Raw genomic sequence first — 20979 nt, 5'->3', positions numbered from 1 at the left:
TATAAGGTAATTTCTTAATTCAAAATCCTTTCTGTCAGTTCTTTATAAACGTTTGGCCTTATTTCAATGGTGCATTCTCTCTCAAATTGGGATTTATAGCTGCTATACCCCTCAATTTCTTGCATACAAACAAGACACGACTATTCCACGTGAGGTGGTGGTCAGAAACGAGGCCTAAATATTTTACTTCGAGCTCTAATGCAAAGATACTGCATTTAGATGAGCTGCATTGAGGTGTATGCACATATATAGACTTATCGAGGCAAGCAACTCAGTGTGGGTTCGTAAAGCATACCTACTTTCTTTTCTGCGGATTTACGAAAATTGATTTTTTTTTATTAATCCATGACTCTGTCAATGTCATTTGGAAAAGTGTTTGTTCCGCGGCGCGGCAGCGGTCGGTGATTTTTGAAGGTAGACTGGTGTCATCTGCATAGTGGAACGCGTTCCATGGAGTTTGGGAGCAGGCTACAATTGGTAACGTATATTTTGAAAAGTATGGGGCCCAGTGTGCCGCCCTGAGCACTCCGCACTGTATTCCTAAAGTTCTCTATACCCTCCCTAAAGTTTCATGCATGGCAATTGTTGTGAGCAATAACTCGTGAAGAACTTGTGGAATTGCCTACGAAGCCCTAAAGGAGAAAGTTTTTGTAACATCAATTTATCGTTTACTGAATCGAATGCTTCCGATATGTAAAAAAATAACACTAACACGGCCTCAATATCTTGAATACAGGAGTTCACATGCCACGAAAATTCTTCTAAAATTGAAATAGTGTTTCTGTCTTTTGTGAATTCCAACTCCGCAGGGTTATTTAAGCTGTACTGTTCGCAAAACGGTTGCATTACATACTCGATATGCCTCTCCATTACTTAAGATAGCACTGATAATATTGCTATTCGTTTGTAAATAATGCCTGTAATCATGTACACGCAAATGAACAATAACTATATCTATGCTGACTGCTGATCATTTGCTCGATTTTGATTATTAGTGGGCGAAGAGCTTTTGTTTAAAGCATAAAAACCAGAAAAGGAAAAACGTGTCAGTACTCCTTTAAGGCTGCTTACGCGTTTGAGTGAAAGCATCACTCTTCATGTCCGCCAGTTAATACTCATTAATTACTTTAGTTCAATAATGCAATTAAATTCGTTTATTCTTCGCTCATGAACCCGCCGCAGTTGCCTTCTTGAGGAAAACAACAATAGCTCCATGCAGCCGCCGCAATGCCTCTTTGTGCTCCACTACCATCGCCGACCAGTGACGGCCCGCACCTCGTCTCCCAATGATGCATAGTTGGGCAGCCTCTTTGGAGGGCAGGCGACTTTTCCGGACAGTAAAGAGCCTGTTCGTGCGCCATCTTTTTCGGTACCGTCAACTGTCGCGACGCCCACACGCGCCCGCACATACGCGCGCACATACCGCACACACGCGCACGCACAAGCACGCAAGCACACACAGGTGCGCTCGCGCAGACGCGCGTACAGGACATGCGCACGCACACACGCACAATCAAATCACACACACGAACACACACACATAAAACGCGCAGACGCAAGCGCACACACACGCACACACGCCCACACACACGCACACGTACCCACCAACCCACTAACACCACACACACACACACACACGCACGTATTTTATGCTCAATGAGGCAAATAATGTTTTCGCATTGAAAAAGCATTGGTTGGTCTGCAACGCTTTTCATGCACTTATAGTTTCAAAGGCGTTTTACCTTCAACGCGGGTTCATTATATGCTAGTGGAAAACTGTCGCGCGCCGGCGTCACACTCCTCGTGTCAAGCGTGACAGGTGGCATTTAGAGGGGTTGTCATTCTCCCTGCTAACAGGTCGGCTAGAAGGAAGGAACGGCTGTCATAGAGAGTTATAACAGAGCAGAGAACCGGTTCCGGTACGGTACCCGGTAGGCGACCGTTGCCACTGTGCATGCGCCGAGGCGAAGAAACTGGTTGTGCGCAGGCGCAGGCGTACCGGGTTCCGTGCCGGGACCGGTTCTCCGCTCGGTTATATAACTCTCTAATGACACACCGACTATAGGGAAACACCGGCGATAGCAACTTGCTAATGACTCTTCAGCGACAGGTGACAGCGCTTGTGTTTCAGTAAAGATACTAGTGGATTAGTGAATTCACAAGCAGCGGTAGTGGTCGCTGGTACTCGAAGGCTGCAAAATGGTAGCTCAAAGGGGGAGAGATATTGAAGAACGCTATCGGATTTCCTTCGAACCGAACCAGAGGTGCTATTCCAGAAGGCCCGAGTTTGAGCGAAACTCGGGCAAGGCGGAGCTGGGGCGCTATTCCAGAAGGCCCGAGAGTGACCGAAACTCGGGAATCAACGAGCTCTGCACCCGCCCCCTAACGTAATGGACATATTTCAAGGCGGGCTTAAAGCGCTTTAAAAATGCGATTCATGCTATTTGCTGATTATTAAGCTAACGTATCGGTCCAGGGCAGCGGGCACCAAGGATGCGCCACTAGGACGTGGCGCATCTTTCAGTCGTTTCTCTCGCTCTCCTGCTACCCTGGTGGCTAGTGGTGGCACGCAAATCCAATTACTTCCTTTTATTGTACTTTTATTTATTAACCTGTATTTCACTGCAAAGTCCACTTTATTTTTTATTTCATGCTTTCATATGAGCTTTACGTTTGGAATTTTTCGTGCTAAGAAGCGGAAAAAAAAAGAAAGCGGGTGATGAAAGCGCGCCCCATTCAAAACAGTTGCTGCTCGTATTACGTTATCGAAACCCTCCGATTTTCGACACAAAATTTCCTCGGCGTGGTCCAGTCTGCTTACATGCTTTTAAGGCGAAACCCTGGTGAGATGTATTAGCAACTTGTTTTTTTAATTTATTGTACTTGCGCCTTTTTCCTCGCCTTCATTTCTTTTTCTTTTGGCACGGATTACTTTAAACGGTTTTTTTTCTGTTGTTGCGTGTTTGCGTCAGTTTCTTCTGTTACATTTGTTCGTTTTAGTGTGCAAGCAGACTGGAACACGCCACAGCCTCCCTAGAATCGGGGTTCTGCGAGGGTGGTGTGCACCTGTCCTACTCCCGTGACATCACGGGAGTAGGACAAGTGTTACTGTTACAAGTGTTACAAGTGTTACTGTTCGAATCCACAGTGTTACGAATTTTGCGAACCGGGCACGTTAGTTCCTCAAAGGTCCAAATTCCGGGCACGTCCCCCAAGTGGCCATTTGTTACCAAGGAGGAAATAGCAACAAGGAAAAGGACTTTTCAGGTTTGTTTGCTTTATTTCATTTTCATCTTCACCGCTCTTGTTCGAAGAAGCTCTCCGCAGTTGGTTTTTTTTTTTTTTTCGTAGAGTTGAATCCCCTCACAACCCTCTCTTCCTTCGCGCCCTTCCCACTCCCGCTTACCCTCCCTCTGGCGTGACGCGGTTACTTTCTTAGACTTCCCTTTTACTCACTTTCCATGCTCTGCATCCTGCCATACGACGGGGACGCTGAACAAAACCTGTTGAAAGGTGTTAAGATCACCTCTCACAATAGGCACGTCCCGTTGATTGTATTGTAGCGAGGATAATGAAAAGATGCAACAGGCCATCAAGCTATCGGGGTATTTGCTGTTACAGCCTCGATCATGTGGAAGAGGAAGACAGGACTATCTCCAATCCAGACACGGGGATATGCGCCAAAGACGTGCCAGGGGAAGAAGACTAACCCCATAAGGTGCATGCGCGAGGAACTGAGCTGGGTTATCTCAACGCTCGCACCTGCGTTCCTATCGGCTTCACCCCTGCGAATACACCACGTCAACCGGGTATCGGTGCGTCGCCTCTCTCTTTGACAGTATATGTTATACGTATAAGCTATCCAGTCAGTAACGTTTTCACAAGAAATGCGCGCTGCACAACCCCTCGAGGGAGACTGTCCATCGCGTTTATGATAAACAAAACACACGGTCATGCAACGCTTCGTTCGAAACTGCTTTGCGAGCAGACGATAACTGAACCGCACGCTCCGGCTGCAGACGGTTAGACGTGCGGTAGGAACCTGCGGAAGCCATGTCCGCCAAACCACCTAAAAGAAAGGCGAGGTCTGAAAAACACGTCTCCACTGATTATATTGCGCACACACCCGCTGACAGTCGACTGTTGACGGTAGATGGTGCGGTCGCCGCCAAGGTTTCTGTAAAAGCTGCCGCCGCGTAAAACCGCAGCGCACACTACACTTGCCCCTCGACGGTCATGGAGCTAAAGCCGCCTCTAAGTCATAGCAAACGGGGGTCTGGCGCTAAAAAACTGTACCGCTAATGCAAAGCACTTTTCGAGAGAAAGAAACGGGCTCGAAATTCCTATTTCGTTTAAAAGACCTGTCGGGGCAGAAATATGCGTGCTACGAAGACCGTAAATATAAACCACGCCGCAGCAGCGGTCACCACGGGTGTCCCGAGTTCAACTCGGCTGTGTAAAACCATACCCGAATTTCCTCCGAGTTCTAATGTCAGTCAAACACATCCAGCCCCTTCGGGGGTGCGGTGTAACAACCCAAGCAACACCCACCCCTGGCGTCCGTATGTGGGGGCGTAGCGTTGTAGCCACTAAGTCGTCACTTGATGCCCCCTAGCAGCGACAAGAACTTAGCACGAAACAAAAATGAAGTCCCCAGGCCACCGTGAGCTAACGGTGACACAGTCGCGAGGGTGTGCGGTCCGAACTGGAGTTCACTATTGTACAAGACGACAGGAGAGGCAAAAAAAATTTCCCCGCATTTCCCCGAGGGGAAGAATGTGAAAGTGCGAATGCACGAGATGAATTTGCGCGGTTCGGTAATGTTCGCGAAAGAGAGATCACACACACACACACAACTACAAAGAAAGAAAGATGCATTTATGCACAGACACCTATTTGTGTTGTCGTTGTACTTGATTGATAGAGCGGATCTCAGCTTTGAAATTTCGTGTCAGTACTCCTTTAAGCGGGTGCATTAGCCCTTCTCACGCCCGATTCCTGGCCAATCTCCCACGTGGGTATGTGCCATGTCAGCGGCCAGGCAGCGCGCGCCCATCTCCCCCCGTTGCCAAGGAAGACGAGGAGATTCCTGGCCAATCCCCCACGTGGGTATGTGCCATGTCAGCGGCCAGGCAGCGCGCGCCCATCTCCCCCCGTTGCCAAGGAAGACGAGGAGATTCCTGGCCAATCCCCCACGTGGGTATGTGCCATGTCAGCGGCCAGGCAGCGCGCGCCCATCTCCCCCCGTTGCCAAGGAAGACGAGGAGATTCCTGGCCAATCCCCCACGCGGGTATGTGCCATGTCAGCGGCCAGGCAGCGCGCCCCCATCTCCCCCCGTTGCCAAGGAAGACGAGGAGATTCCTGGCCAATCCCCCACGTGGGTATGTGCCATGTCAGCGGCCAGGCAGCGCGCGCCCATCTCCCCCCGTTGCCAAGGAAGACGAGGAGATTCCTGGCCAATCCCCCACGTGGGTATGTGCCATGTCAGCGGCCAGGCAGCGCGCGCCCATCTCCCCCCGTTGCCAAGGAAGACGAGGAGATTCCTGGCCAATCCCCCACGTGGGTATGTGCCATGTCAGCGGCCAGGCAGCGCGCGCCCATCTCCCCCCGTTGCCAAGGAAGACGAGGAGATTCCTGGCCAATCCCCCACGTGGGTATGTGCCATGTCAGCGGCCAGGCAGCGCGCGCCCATCTCCCCCCGTTGCCAAGGAAGACGAGGAGATTCCTGGCCAATCCCCCACGTGGGTATGTGCCATGTCAGCGGCCAGGCAGCGCGCCCCCATCTCCCCCCGTTGCCAAGGAAGACGAGGAGATTCCTGGCCAATCCCCCACGTGGGTATGTGCCATGTCAGCGGCCAGGCAGCGCGCGCCCATCTCCCCCCGTTGCCAAGGAAGACGAGGAGATTCCTGGCCAATCCCCCACGTGGGTATGTGCCATGTCAGCGGCCAGGCAGCGCGCCCCCATCTCCCCCCGTTGCCAAGGAAGACGAGGAGCGCGCGCACCCGCAGCTGTTGCTATGTGGACGGACGGCGGTCAACGGAATTCAGGGTCGCTTATAAAGTGCATTCGACCTTAAAACGACACGATTTTCCCATGGGAGCCTTCTTCATACACCGTGAAAACATAGTCGATGACCAATGACACAACTCCAACGCCTAAAACGCACTCGCCAATCTAAAACACGCTCTTCGAATGGCCGGGACGATTTCTGATAAGCGACCGCCGTGCTCACTCGAGCAAGCCGTAAACAAAAGCCATATTTTATGGTCGGGGGCAGGGCGCGTTCCATTCGCTACAGTGGACCCGGTTGAATACTTGGTTTGCGCTTGCGCAGAGCTGCACTGGGATTGCCTTCAGGCCACGTTGCAAACATAATCAGTGGAAGAACAGAACACCGAGGAAAACGGACCGCCCCTTACCGGGCGTGGCCAACAGCCACGTTGGGGATTTCAAAGTAGCAGTGGGGTTATCTCATGGAGGAAAGAAAATGGGTTACCTAGTTTATGCTCGAGAATGAGCATTGCAGAGCGATTTCAGAGGGTGCTGCATGCGGAAGATTGCAGGCGCCGTACTTTATCAACGTAAGCGGCCCCAACGCAGCGCGCTGCGTTGGGGCCGCTTGCCAGGCCAGGCGTGCTGCCAGGCGTGCTGCGCACGATCCCGGCGGTTTCGCTCGAGGTGCATCGAATGCTCCACTATCTCTACTTTCAAACCCATGCAGCTGGAAACTCGGGAGTAGGCGAAACTCGGGCCTTCTGGAATAGCGCCCCTTCGCTCTTATTTTATTTCAGTTTATTTGCTGCCTGCAGTCTAATATTAATACTTGTTTCAAAAGCCCTTGGATAAATATTGATTGATTGTAAGGTTTAATATGCCGACGCAACGCAGGCGATGAGGCGCGCCGTTTTGGAGGGCTCAGGATTAATTGGGACCCCCCGGGGATCTTGAATGTCAGCCGAAATCTCGTACACACGGGTGTTTTTGCTTTTGGCCTCCATCAGAAAAGCGGCCGCCGCAGCCGGGAATCGAAGCCGCGACCTGGTGCTCAGCAGCGGAACGCCTTAGACACTGAGCCACCGTGGCGGGTCCTTGGAGTAATAGGATATATGAAATAGAAAACTCTTTACTAACTTCAGTGCAATATGTCAATCTTACGCCAGAAACAACATAACAGTGCAATACGTGCAAAAAACGGCATGTTATGACATTTATGTTGTCGCCATCCAAAAAGTTCCCGGCTTTTTTTGTTTGCGACTAAATTTTCTTATTGGTTGAGAGCGAGAGCACCGCAATAATTTCAAATACCAAGAACTCCAAAATGATAGAGGTTGCTTCGACTGCCTCGATATTTTTCCGTTCACTCTATCGTTTCCGTACCGTTTCAGATACCGTTCCCGGAACCAGTTCGGGACGATTCTTTGGATTCGTTTCAGTTCGGGATCAGTTCCAAAATGGCAAAAAATATACGGTTCCAGTTCGGTTCCGCTTCCGGGCGAAAATTCGGGTTAAGTTCTATATTTCGGTTCGGTTCCGGTTTGGATTAGACACCCTGATCCAGGCAGCAAACATGCAGGAGTGCGAACTTTCGCTCCGAATATAGTTTACTTCCTCTATAGGGGCAAAGTTACTTAGGGGCTCGGGCTGTCGGTGTCTCCGGTCGTTGTCGTCATTCCATGGTACTAAAACATCGGGACGCTCGTTTTCCAACGCCTCGCGCTAGAACGTTTCGTCTCCGTGGGCAAAAACGCGTAGTAAACGCACACACAGAAAAAATCGTTTTACAACGCATCGCGCTAGAGCGCTTCGTTCTTCAAAGACACGAGACTTTCACAGCAAAGCTGTACACCTGTACCCCAACGGTTTCATCATTGTGGGCAAAAACGCCAAGGTGCCAAGAATACCCTTATAGACTGCATGCTTCGCTCCTCCTCAGGTTTCACGTTAGTGCAGATGTCCCGGGATTTTTTTGTTGTTGTTGGGACACCGAATGGATGAGAAAGTGAATGGTGCTGCAGGTATCTAAAGAATGTGCCATGAGAGAGCTGCGCCGTGCTACTGTTATGTTACATCCGCGTCTTGTCTGCTGTAACACAACTGTGGTTTACACTGCAGCACCCGCAAAGGCCAATTGCCTACCCACAGCAGCGCTACAACAAAGCGGCAGTACTTGCACTACGTTTCAGGTGGTTGACATTGCGTTTACGCATTTTTGCGGGCACTGACAATGCATGCGAGGCGTCAGTATTTCAGTTAGTGCTTGCGCTTAGCGCTACCTGGTAGTACGAAGTTTATGAACTGTTTTGCAGCGAAACAATATAAAAGTGGCAAGACCAGTAGTTTCCAAGATGCCAAGTTAAAGGCGGGTGCAGCCGCCATGCTTGAAACATTCAAGTACAGGCATTTATTTGTCATCGGCAGTTAATACAAAAGGTGTTTATTTCCATACCGTGTGCGCAGTTATACATAGAGAGGTACTTTGCAAAATACCGGCAGAGTAGTTTCCGGTGTAATAAATGTGTTTGCCGAGAACTAGGATGCTATTATGGTTTTCGTATGGGCGTTGCGCGTGTAATTTAATGACTAGTAGTCGCCCTCCCCGTCCTCACATAGATCTCGGCGGTTAGGGGCAACTATAACGCCGCAAGCGTCCTCGAAGTGCTCAATGCACTCTTTCGGTGCATCGTCCTTATATTTTAGTGGCATCCACAGAATGCACTCTGAAATAAAAAGAAAAAGAAACGTGATCTCCACATTTTCAGATTGCCACGTTGTATTAGATGAACATGCCGTCTCCTCATGACGGTATGCTTCAGTGTGCGAGTTTATGTTGGCACGGAAGGAGACTGTAAACAAGTGCTTGGCTTACAAGACTTCATTTCTATCTTTCTCTCTCTTGATATATACATAAATCTAGGAAAAGAAAAACTTACGAAGTGCGCGTAGAACACGTACGCGGCACATATGCGCTTGTCCCCTGCTTTTTAACATGCAAAACTGGTTATATGGGGAGAGAGCACTAAGAAAAAAAAAATTAGAGAATGCCTGCTCGCCAAACTTTGTGCTGCAAGGTTACTTTCACACGTCTTATTTCATTTCTTAATAATAAAATGTGCCTTACGGTGTCCGCGGAACTCCATGTCCAAAACGGTGCACTTCTCGTAGTCACTGTAATAGTATATTCCCTCCCTCTCTGTTGGATCTGAAACGTTTAGCATGCACACTCTGTAAAGGTTTGTTCCAATATTGTTATCTATATGCTTTTGAGCGCTCACCTTTAACACCATCTAGGTTTCTGGGTATCCGTTTTCCTTTACAATAATTTAATCGCAAAATCAAAAGTTGACAGAAGGCACTTTGCCAAAGTTCGGTCAAGTACAACGTTTAAAGCTTTTAAGCGCGTAAAACACGCAGAAAGAAGCCGGTCTCAAGTCTTATTCTAGTGTTCTATGCAGAGAGGCAACTATGATCTTTAAGGTGATTTTAGGGGGCGGATATTTGAATTGACGATCATGTGTATTATTTTATGAGAATTTTACCAGTGTTTTTTCTTACCGCGCATTCCTAAGTAGGAGATATGCTGTCCCAGGTTCTGATTTTAAAATAGTGATGTTCGAGATGCCTACATTTCTTCGTACTTCTGTTTTTTGTGATTTAGGTAGTACTTGAGCGCGTTTCTTTTTTGTTTTGAACTTTGTGTAAGTGTCTGTGTGTATGCATATGTATATGTAGACAAATGTTCTTTTTATTCTTGTCGTCATTGATGAATCAGTATTCCTTTAACTTATTGTGTACTAATCGTTAGTTGTTTTTTTCTCCGCTCATTCCCCACTATTTTTCTGGCTGCTTTATCATTTTTAGTTTTTGGTCGTTGGTGATAGCGATTGCTCTGTTTGATTGTCTTGATAGACAGATTCACAGTGGTATATGTTCTGTGCAATACTTGCTGACGTTGCAATTCTGCTGGCACACTGTGTAGGGGGCTGAGGGCTCGTGTCAAGCCGTCCGTGCCCTCCGTCCCAGTTTCCTCTCTTAGAGCAGAAATAAAGGTTATCCCCTTCAATTCAACTTATTCGAATGTAAATCTAATGTCATTAGCAAATGCCCACTAAGTTGGCAAAACGAAGTCCACTCTGCGTAAATCACTTTGTAAATTTGACAGATGCTTTTGCCGTGGTATTTGGTCTACTGAAGAAGGATGAGCAAAACTAAAACGCTGACGAGTACATTTCAAGGACACTGGTGAAGAACCCTAAGCCAACTTAATAGCGCATGACGAAAGCCTAGTCATTTTGAACCTTCTGGTACAAGAACTAAAACAAAGTGACGTATCAACTACGTCTGCTGCTTTGTATCGAATTGTTTGTGTTCCGTAGGGTGTGATAATTCAAAACTGTATGAGCTTTGTGAGCTTGAAACCAACTGTCGTTGATAACAGCATTCTGGTTTTTGTATAATAAAAAGGAGTACCTGCCACTAAACAAATATTCAATACTATGCTAGATCACTTTAATGTACCCTAAATAACTATCTCGGTGATTTTTTTTAAAGGACGCAATTATTTCCTCGAGGTACACCAGTCGACACGATGGCACTAAGCCCAGAGTTCTGTTGTGATTCTGTTGTCGGCAAGGCCATTTGTTTCCACCGAATTTGGGAGGAATGATGAAAACGTCAGCCATATTTATTGCAATTTGAACCAGTACCAAAAATAAATCCATGTTGTACTCGAAGACATAATCTCCAGGCATGCAGCGTCTTCACTGCAGTTAAATCTACGATATGCGTTTTGTATTCGAAGGTCTGTAATAAGTGTCTACGCAAAATAAGCAGAATACTTTCTTTAAGTTCATAGGCAAAGAGATATAAAACATTTACTCTGCTTATTTTTTAAGTTAGGGTTTGCTATCAAAAAGCGTTGCCATTCAAGTACACACAAGAAACTAAAAAAAATGGACTGGAAATTTTCGTAATGTGTCCCCAGGAACTTTATAGGACAGGCAGCAGAGGAAACGGAAAAAACGTTATGTAACCTTTCTCTCACTTCTTGTAATAGGATCACAGTTTAAAGGGACCCTGCAACACTTTCGTAAACGTCTCACTTTCGAAATATCACAGCGACCAACAAACCCCGCACTGTCGCCCTCTGCTGGTGATAACGCTAACGTTCACAGGGCTTCCAGTCCCAAAAAACACTGAAAGATTTGTCGAAAAAGTTTTTTGGTCCCTTTAAAAGCGGCGGGAAATACAAATTGCACCTTTTTAGAAGAAGCCGCTTTGGTTTATAAGAAGCCCTTTGGTATAAGTTGGCAAGTGACACTTAAAACTGACGCTGCTGTCAGTGTAGTATAAATAATTACTTCACCATCCTTTTCCCAAGACATATGTAGAATTTAAAATACAATTGCTCAGCAGAGACTATTAGTGTCTGTACCTTAGATATACAGTTAAACCTGGATATAACAAAGTTGACCAAAGTTCGCAATTTTTTGTTACATGCGTTTTTCGTTACATGCAGGTTTCCAATTAGGGCTTGCGTGAATGAAGCAGAAACGAAACCAAAATGTTAGAGATAAGTGGCGGTAAACTCACCCTTAGGAGATTTATTTCACAGTAAAATTCTGTCTGATTTGCAGTTGCTACTTTCCCACGAGCTTGTCTCTACCCGGCACCCCAAAGAAGCAAAGCCACACCCTCCCATATTCACAAACGTAACTCAAGTATCACTTTTGCCCTCTGACACTTTTCGGGGCCTTAACACGTTTCAAGGACCAAACGTATGCTGAAAGGGCGCCTTTTTGCGAATTTGATACTCTTTCTCACATCCAAAATTGTTGAGAGGGCGCTGCCTGGGATACTGTGCTGGGCGGGGACGCTCTTTCTCACTGACGGGTACGGGATTCAAAATGGCCAGCTTGTCCCCAAAAGACAAAACTTCTTGTTTTCTGGCAGCAGAACTCACCACCAACGAACCCGCAACACCGATAGCAGTCGAGACGCGCGACTACACGCCGACAGGCAGGCCTAATACCTAACTGACACCGCACTCACACATGCACAATTCATTAAATAACTGCATTTCTCCAGCCGAATCTTCAGGAAAAGTGCACAGAACAATGACTCAGCATCGTGGCGAATTCGTTAGATCAAGGTCGCAACGCCTTCGCAAAGTCGCAATGCCTTCTTAATATAGAGGTTCCAAACACAATACGGGTGGCAATGGGGAATTGAAAAACCGTTAAATTCATGTATTCATTATATAGAGGTTCGTTACATCCAGGCTTCACTGTACCTGAAGAAAACTCTGTAACCTTAGGCGAATAGTAAACAATTGCGAAACTTAGCCAGGCAGTGGATATAATTTGTCTCGTCAATCGTAGTTTTATTTTGCTGTAAATTCTTACGTGCGTAAAACCTCAGTCAATTGCTTTTCTGGGACTTAATCAGAAAGCACCTGCGAATTTCCATGTGAATGTCTGTGTGCACATATAACGCTTCATAGAGTGTTTATGAAAACGTTGATGAGAGATATGGTGTCACTGTGTGTATTTGAAACCATGACTAAAGATTTTATTTTGTGTTCATATACATTTTCTTCAAGCTTGTAAGAGTTGGTATTTCTTTTTATGAGCAGAAACCAGAGGTTTTCGTTATTGGGTAAAATTTGTTTACACGTTAATTCGTACCTCTAATGGATTTCGGAAGCACCTGTAACCTAATGTCAGAAATGCCCTAGTACTTCCCTCCCCTTAATTTTGTAATAAAACTACCAAAGTATCGAATATTTTCTTTTAACCTGAAGCGCGAATTTGGGGGAAATTGCCTGATAATTCTGTGAGCCGTGCACCATAAAGAGCAAAACAGCCTCATTAGAGAAATGTTAGCTCAAATCATAAAAGCCCGAGCTAAATCACTACCTCTATGCTCAAGGTACAGGTGTCTTTTAGAATTATTGTTTTGCCAATTGGAGATTTGATATGTAAATTATTATATAAATTATTAAGCATTACTTTCGTAATATCGTATGAGGTGATGTGGTAAAAGTATCCGCTGCAACATCATTTTTTTACGCTGCAGTGACAAGCACTGGTACCCAGTTTCTGCAGGCGACGCCACATTCATGTGCCAACGAAGTTTTTGAAGAGCAATAAAACTTTAAGAAAGTCCCGTTTATGGGAAAATTTCTCACCGCCTTGCTTTCAAAAAACATTTCAAATTTCATAAACTGCGCCTAATAATGAAACGCGGGAATATATTTCATGGAATGAAAACTGAAACGTTGATAGCATACGATGTGCCTTTCGATCTGTGCTCAGTGGGTACAGGTCCAGCAAAAGATACCAATGTTTCAAATCCTGCAATTATATCCAAAATTTTTTCGCTGATGATAAAGCCAGTACATTATCACTGAATTTTGTGGCGTTACGAGAATTATCTGAGAATTATCCATGACGTGCTTCAAAAGTGCGTGCTTACCTTCGCCCACCGTAAATGAAAGGGTTCCAGGGGCTTCCCCAACTTTTACGTAAAATGGAATCTCTTCCCTGTGAAAGAGTAAGATATAATGTTATACTATATTATGGTATATATATATATATATATATATATATATATATATATATATATATATATATATATATATATATATATATTATAAACTATAGCATCTAGCTATAGCTAACTATAGCTGGACTATAGCATATTCGGTATATTGTATATTATTAAATAGAGTATACCATAGGTATATATTGTTATAATATAGTGAAAATATAGGTAATCTGCATAGCCTCATAGCAAACACTTTCAATTGGCGAATTGTTTATGATGTTTATAGTCTCTCAGCAAATAATAAATAAAAATACACATAAAGAATTTGACTGCGGATAAAATATCCTCTATCGCATGTCCTGAAGAAACGCGTCAAGGATCCCGTTCGTTCCAAGTAAAAATTGCGTTCCTTGGCACAATAGCACTTTGGTACTCAAGAATGGTTTATTTTTATTAAAAACCATTAGTAACCTGTGTAGTCAATACCTGAAAGCTACGTCACGTTTTATAGCTGGGACATTTCCTATACATGTAATATGTATCTGAGATTCCTCGTGAACAAATATCTCCCATCTTGCATACGTGGTCACTTTGTGGGAAACAAAATAGAGTGTGTACGATAATTCTGCCAGTTTGTGTTCGACAGTTCTGCCGTTAATTTCGGTATAAGAATAATAACGTAAGTATTCCCATCCCACAAAGCTTTCCTAATGTTTTGCTATCGACTTACATATTGTCTTTACCTGTCATTGGGAAACAACATTAAAAACATCATTTTACAATTTTGCATGAAGTGGTTTTTGTTTTATGGCATATATAGTTGGAGATTAGAAATCTGAAATTCTTTTAAATTCGAACTTTTTTCCAGAAATGATGTTACGTTATTTAGATAAAGACCCAACTTGCATAAAGTTTTCATAAGGCATGCAGATAATATTTGTACTTTTTTTTCCAGACGAAAGTTATTTATATATATTTTGCGTACCTACTAACAGGTTCCTTTCTAGATCTCACTTGTTTTTCCCTACTGCGACTAAGCTAAAGCGTACGTAGCACGAGCGCAGAAACGAGACCTCGAAAGCTCTACATTAACAAGCATATTCCCGAATATTCAGTGGACACGCTTTATACTGGTAACCGACCACACATACACTAACGTGTAAATCAACCATGTTGTAAGCCTAATCGATGGAAATAAATTGCAGTTGTACACAATAAAAATAATGGTGTGCCACTAACTCACTATCGCGGAAAGTTCTTGCTTTTTAATATAAAACGAAATATTGAGGTTATTCTGCAGTTAACAAGCTCAATTATCGTTGACACAACGAGGCGCATATGTAATTTACCTAATAACCCTGCCACGTTCGCCTATTACAGTAAGGATACTGACGTATGTTTTGTGTTGCTTACATTGTCTCTAGTTCCCTCACGTTTCGAAATTCTGCATGTGCTTCCGTGAGGATGTACTAGCCCGCTTTCTTGAAAAGTGGTTCCGCGATAATTTCAGTTGCAGATGACATAAATTTTAGTGTATTACCTTGACAGTTACCATAAGAACTCATTTACCTATAAAAATATTGTCTGACCGTTACTTCTCTGGCAGGCACAAACTCCGTCCACCACCCACATTAACCTCATCACTATATGTTCAAATGGTCTCTGCCTTTTTTCTCAGGTAAGATCAGTAATAAATGACACTGGGTTCCACGCTGTAACCTTAAATGTCCTTGTGGTACTGTGTCTATGCCAAACCACTTCAAAAAGCACCAATACAGTTTTACGCCACAAATTTCACAGATATTGTACATGATTTAGTGGATTATCACGCTCACCTTGGGGAACTCTCGGTCTCAGGAAATATCCAGACAAAAGTGGCAGTGAGCGCTTCTGGGTCGATTTCCGTTCGATTTCCCTTTACACACTCAAAAATTGTGTCATTATCCGAGTCCGAAATGGCCACAGTGTACGGGAAGTGCGTGAATACCTGCAGCATGGGCAAGATCACATGCATATATCAACATTTAAACGCGCTATGTCAATCTAAATATCTGAACAGCGGAGCTGTTTCAGCTTTCTTCTGTCCGTGCGGATCGTTGACAAGAAATTCCGCTCGGCGAAGTGGAGAGGGGAACAGTTCTAGGCCAGAAATTGTGAGGGAAAAGGGAAAGGAAGCAATCAGCCCAAAAGCAATTGTTGGGAGTGCGCGCATCAAGAAAAAACGCTTCCCGAGACCTGCATCCCAGCTGGGTCCCTCGCGTAATGACACCGGCATCTATACGATTATGATACCATCGCATTCGGTGCGCTCAGCACTTCCTTAGGGGTATTAGCGCGAGCATTGACTTTGGACTATCGCTGAGTTTAACTGGACCATGGCTTTTGGCTTTGGGTGTTTGGAATTTCGACTTTAGGAGCGTGGAGTGCGGACTTCGCTTTAATTACGTTTGCGTGGAGAAAGCTTTGGTTTTACCCAGCCTTCACTTAAGAAAGGGGAAGATCCAAGAAAAGCCAAGTTAAAGCAAGTGAAAACCACCAGGTCCCCTGCTATCTCAGTCTTCGCATATCAATTCCAAAGGGGGCCGAATTTTTTGCGCATTTCGGCTGAAGCCGTTCAGGTACGACAAGTATTGCTTCCGCAGCTCAAGATGAAACAATCGAACGGAGGGGCAGCAATGTTTTGTTTGCTCAATCTGTAATGCGTTTTTACCATCTACCGTTTGCTACTGCGGGTGTAAAAACAAGAGGATGAACTAAATATGGACAGCACTTCATAGCAGGCATATGGGCGTATCGAGGAAGTTCCCACCTACACTGAGCGTATATGAAATTCTGAGTTAAAGGAGGCAAACGTAACTACCATATGAGGGGTAAAAATTTTGGTAATGAGACAAAGTCATTATTGAACAATATTATAAATAAATAAATCATAAGCCCTTTTGCATTGCATTTATGGACTATGAAAAAGCGTTTCATTGAGTAAACACTGCAGCAGCGCTGGAAGGACTGAAAGACCACAGAATAAAAGAGACCTACCTAAGGCTCCGAAACGATAGATATATATATATATATATAAGGAATAAGCGGGTAGAGTAGTCCTCTACTAGAAAAGCGAGAATGTCCTGATCAGAAAGGCAGTGTGACAGTGCCAAAACTTCACACAGAGTGTCTGGGGAAGGTATTGAGGAACCTTAACTGAGACAACACAGGATTACAGATAAACGGGGAATACTTGGTTCATTTGAAGTTTAAAAATAACATCGTCTTGCTCAGTGGGTCGTCACAGCACCTGCAAAAATTGCTTGAAGGACTACAGTCAGAAAGCTTGGCCGTTGGGCTAAAATAAATGTGAATAATTCCAAAGTAATGATAAATAAACATGCCCAAAGCGCCCTCTTCAGCTTAGGTAACGAAACGCTACAACAAGTACTAGAATGTAACTATCTTGGCCAGATGGTCAGTGCTGATCCCAATCACGGGAAAGAAATCAGGCGCAGAATAGGTATGGGCTGGAATGCACCCCGCAAGCACTGCAGTTTAATAAAAAGACAGCTACATCTTTCACTCAAAAGCATAGTACACAACCAATGAGGGCTGCCGGAATAGAAACAGAGGTAAAAGGGAGTGGAGTGCTGCCGGAGCGGAATTGTATGGGGCGGAGACGTGACGCCTTACTACACAACAGGAAAGAAAACATGTCATCTCAACGATTCATGAAACACAGAATGATAGAGGCAGTGCTGAGGGATAGCAAAAGAGCATCCTGGATCAGGGAGGAAATTGAAGTTGAAGATATCATTATCATCATCATCATCCCCATAATCATCATCAGCCTATCTATGCCCACTCCACGGCAAATGACTCTCCCATAGTTATCCCGGTATCGTGCTAACTGCGACAAATTTATCCCCGCAAACTTCTTAATCTCACCCGCCCAACTAACTTTCCACAAGCCCCTGCCACGCTTGCCTTCTCTAGGGATCCACTCTTACCGTTAATGACCAACGGTTATCTTGCCTTCGCATTACATGCCCTGCCCACACTCAGTTCTTAATTTCTACTAGTATGTCCTTAACACGCGTTTGTTCCCTAACCCATTCCGCTCTGTTCTTGTCCCTTAATGGTACACCTATCATATTCCGTTTCATTGCTGGCTGAGTCGTCCTCAACTTAAGTTGAACCCTTTTAGTGACCCTCCAAGTTTCTGCCCAGTAGGTGAGTATCGCTAAGATGCAGCTGTCGTACACATCCTTCTTCAGGTACAATGGTAGGCTACCATTCATTACCTGAGAATGCCTACCGAGAGCACTCCACCCAATTCTTATCCTTCTAAATATCTCTGCCTAATGATTGGGATCCGGGGTCACAGATTGGCCTAACTGGATATATTCGCTTACCACTTTCACTGCCTCGCCACCTATCTCAAATCGCTGTGTTCTCCCGAGGTTATTGAGCCTTACAATACATTCTGCATATTAATTTTCAGGCCCATGGTTTTTATTTGCTTGTCCAGTGCGGTAAGCATGCTTTCCAATTCGCCCCCCGAGTTACTGAGCAAGGCAACGTCATCAGTAAATCTGAGGTTACTGAGGTAGGCTCCGTTAACCCTTACATCCACCGCCTCCCAGTACAATGTTCTGACTACCTCTTGTAAAAATAATTTGAATAACATTAAATATATTGTGTCTCCTTGTCTGACGCCCTTCCTTATTGGTATTTTACGGCTCCCCATACGGAGGACGTTGGTAGCTGTTGACCCATTGTATATATCCTCTTGTATTCTCACGTAATGCTCGTTTACACCCTGATTCCGCAATACCTGAATGGCTGGTAGGGTTTCGAACAAGTCAAATGCTTTCGCATAATCTATGAAGGCTATATGTATAGGGGTTGAGTCTATTGTTATGGGCTATTGTTATGGTATGTGTTATTGTTATAGTCTATTGTTATGGTATGTGAATATGGTCTATTGTTGAATAGTCTTTTCGAAACTGTGCTTGTTCATTGGGTTGACTAAAATCTAAGGTGCCAGAAATTCCGTTAGCAATTACCTTAGTAAGTATCTTGTAGACGACTGACAGTAAGCTGATAGGCCTGTCATTTTTCAAGTCCTTCATGTAACCTTTCTTATGGATTAGAATGATGTTCGCGTTCTTCCAAGATTCCGGTACACTTGCGGTCATTAGGCATTGCGTATACAGGTTTGCCAGTTTTTCAAGTACAATTTGCCCGCCATCCATCAAGAGGCTTGCTGTTATCTGATCCTCACCAGGTGCTTTGCCCTTTTTCATTTCTTTCAAAACCTTCTTTGCTTCTTCTGTCGTTACTGGTGGGATGTCCATCTCCTCGAAACTACGTCCGCGTTCAGTATTATCCTGGATGTCGCGGAAAGTGTACAGATCTCTATGTAACTCCGGGGCTTCTACAACTGTTTTATCCATATTTGTGATGACATTGCCTTGCTTGTCTTCAAGTGCATACATCTTATTTTTTGTCATGCCTAGACACCTCTTCACTGCTTTCGGGATGCCTTCGTTGTTTACAGAATGATCGATCTTCTCCATACTACACTTCGTAAGTCAGCTATCGTAGGCTTATTGGTTAACTTTGAAAGCTCCGCTAGTTCTATTCTGTCAGCTGGGGTGGAGACTGCCATGCTTTGCCCCGTTTCTAATTAGATCTCTCGTCTTTTGGGACGATTTACCAGTGTCCTGCCTAGCCATCCTGCCACCTACTTCTACTGCATACTCCGTGATAATGCGTGTAAGGTTGTCGCTGGATTCCTGTGTCGTAAACTCTGCTTCCTTCAGCTTTTGGAGCTGAAGGAAACAGAGTTTAGAGCTGAATATCGGTTAGAGCTGAATATCGGTTATACAGCGCGATCCTGAATTCTTCAACTTTACGTCCTACTGGTAACTCATTGATCAGCTTCTTTCTTAGTAGCTTGTTACGGTTACTCAATAAATCTATCCCACTTGTAGATCTTACCATGCGGTGCTTACTACACCTCACCTTTCCGAGCACTTCCACATCCTGTACGACGCCAGGGTTATCGCATTGTATGAAGCCTATTTCATTTTTATGCTCCCCCATTTGGGCTCCTCCACGTCCACTTCCGGCTCTTTCGTTGTCAGGAGTTATTCATGACGAGTAAATTATTCCGTTCTGGGAACTCGACTAATAAATCCTCTGCTATTTCTGCAACCCAGACCATAGTTCCCAACTGTCTTGTCTCCAGCCTGCTGCTTGCCTACTGTAGCATTGAATTCGCCCATAACTACGGTATACTGTGTTTTCACTTTAGCCTTTGCTGATTCCTCCTCTTCGTAGAAGCGTTCAACTAGCCGGTGGACGGGGCTAAATGCACGCGCGTAGCCCTGTACAACCTTGAATATGTACCTTTTATTAAGCCTAATTACAATACTGGCTACCTTTTATTTAGGCTATTGTATTCGTCTATGTTGCCAGCTATGCTTTTATTGACTAGAAATCCCACTACCAGTTCTCTTCTGTCCGCTAAAACACAGTAACATAAGACGTGTCCATCTTTCAGCACTGTAAAGGCCTCTCCTGTCCTCCTGGCCTCGCGATGATTTTGGAACCTTTTCAATAGGTTGTGAAAAGTAAGTGGCGTCGTGCTGTCAGAACTGTTAACTTTTTGCGGCAATCAATGTATTACGTAGTGGCTTGCGCACGGTATTTATGGAAGCAAGCATATTAATCGCAAAAACAAAACTTAACGTTGCCTTCTCTATGAACTTTCACAACATACCTGAAAGCTGTCCACAATTTCACGTTCAAGCAGCAGGGGCCCACCAGGAGGTCCTAGCTTTCCGATAATGACTGTTGTTACGGAAAGTGTAAATATAATGACTGCGACAAATCTGGACATTGTAGATTTTCAAAAACGTTTCAGAAATATTTTCTGTGTTCTCTGCTGCTATCGGGGGTCCTTATATACAATAACTACCCGTGCTCCCGTGCTGCATAGCGTCACTCAGTATTAAATGAGTCATTTTTATAATTTACAGAAATGTAGGTCGCGTTTCGTACACTTTTATTTTTATTCGAACAGTGTTCTACTCGACCGAGTTCTGTCTCACAAAATACTGACACTTGCCCTGAAACTGACAGCTCGTGTAGCAGTCGCGAGACATATGGCGAGTGACAGTCCGATCTCATTACCTTTTTGTCCATTTTCATCTGATAGCAAAAATGAGTTAGGTTGTTTCTATCTACTTCTCGGCGGCCTTTCATTCGTGAAGCGGCAATTGGATCACAAAAAGAGTAGGTTCCTAAGCTCACCAAATACAGCCTGACAAAGGTTTCCAAACCACCGGGAATATTTTAACGTCTACTCAAAAATACAGGGTGGTATACTAAAATTGCGGTGTGACTGGGAGAATGACATTAGCAAAAGCAGCTCTTTCAA

At 44.7% G+C, this 20979-nt stretch overlaps 1 protein-coding gene across 1 annotated transcript; it reads right to left on the bottom strand.

Moving 5' to 3' along the window:
• Nucleotides 1–8388: 8388 nt before the first annotated feature.
• Nucleotides 8389–20505, bottom strand: LOC144151557 (uncharacterized). Its single transcript, XM_077682654.1, has 5 exons — nt 20320–20505; nt 15383–15534; nt 13476–13543; nt 9121–9201; nt 8389–8719 (listed from the first exon to the last, which is right to left on the bottom strand). Exons 1-5 carry the CDS (start codon nt 20437–20439, stop codon nt 8583–8585), a joined length of 558 nt encoding a protein of 185 aa, XP_077538780.1. The 5' UTR covers nt 20440–20505; the 3' UTR covers nt 8389–8582.
• Nucleotides 20506–20979: the final 474 nt, after the last annotated feature.

The sequence above is a fragment of the Haemaphysalis longicornis genome, unplaced genomic scaffold, assembly GCF_048455015.1.
Source record: "Haemaphysalis longicornis isolate Haplotype H1 unplaced genomic scaffold, Haemaphysalis longicornis Haplotype H1 scaffold_9, whole genome shotgun sequence".
Classification (NCBI taxonomy): domain Eukaryota; kingdom Metazoa; phylum Arthropoda; class Arachnida; order Ixodida; family Ixodidae; genus Haemaphysalis; species Haemaphysalis longicornis.
This window is presented reverse-complemented; position numbering and strand designations above follow the sequence as displayed.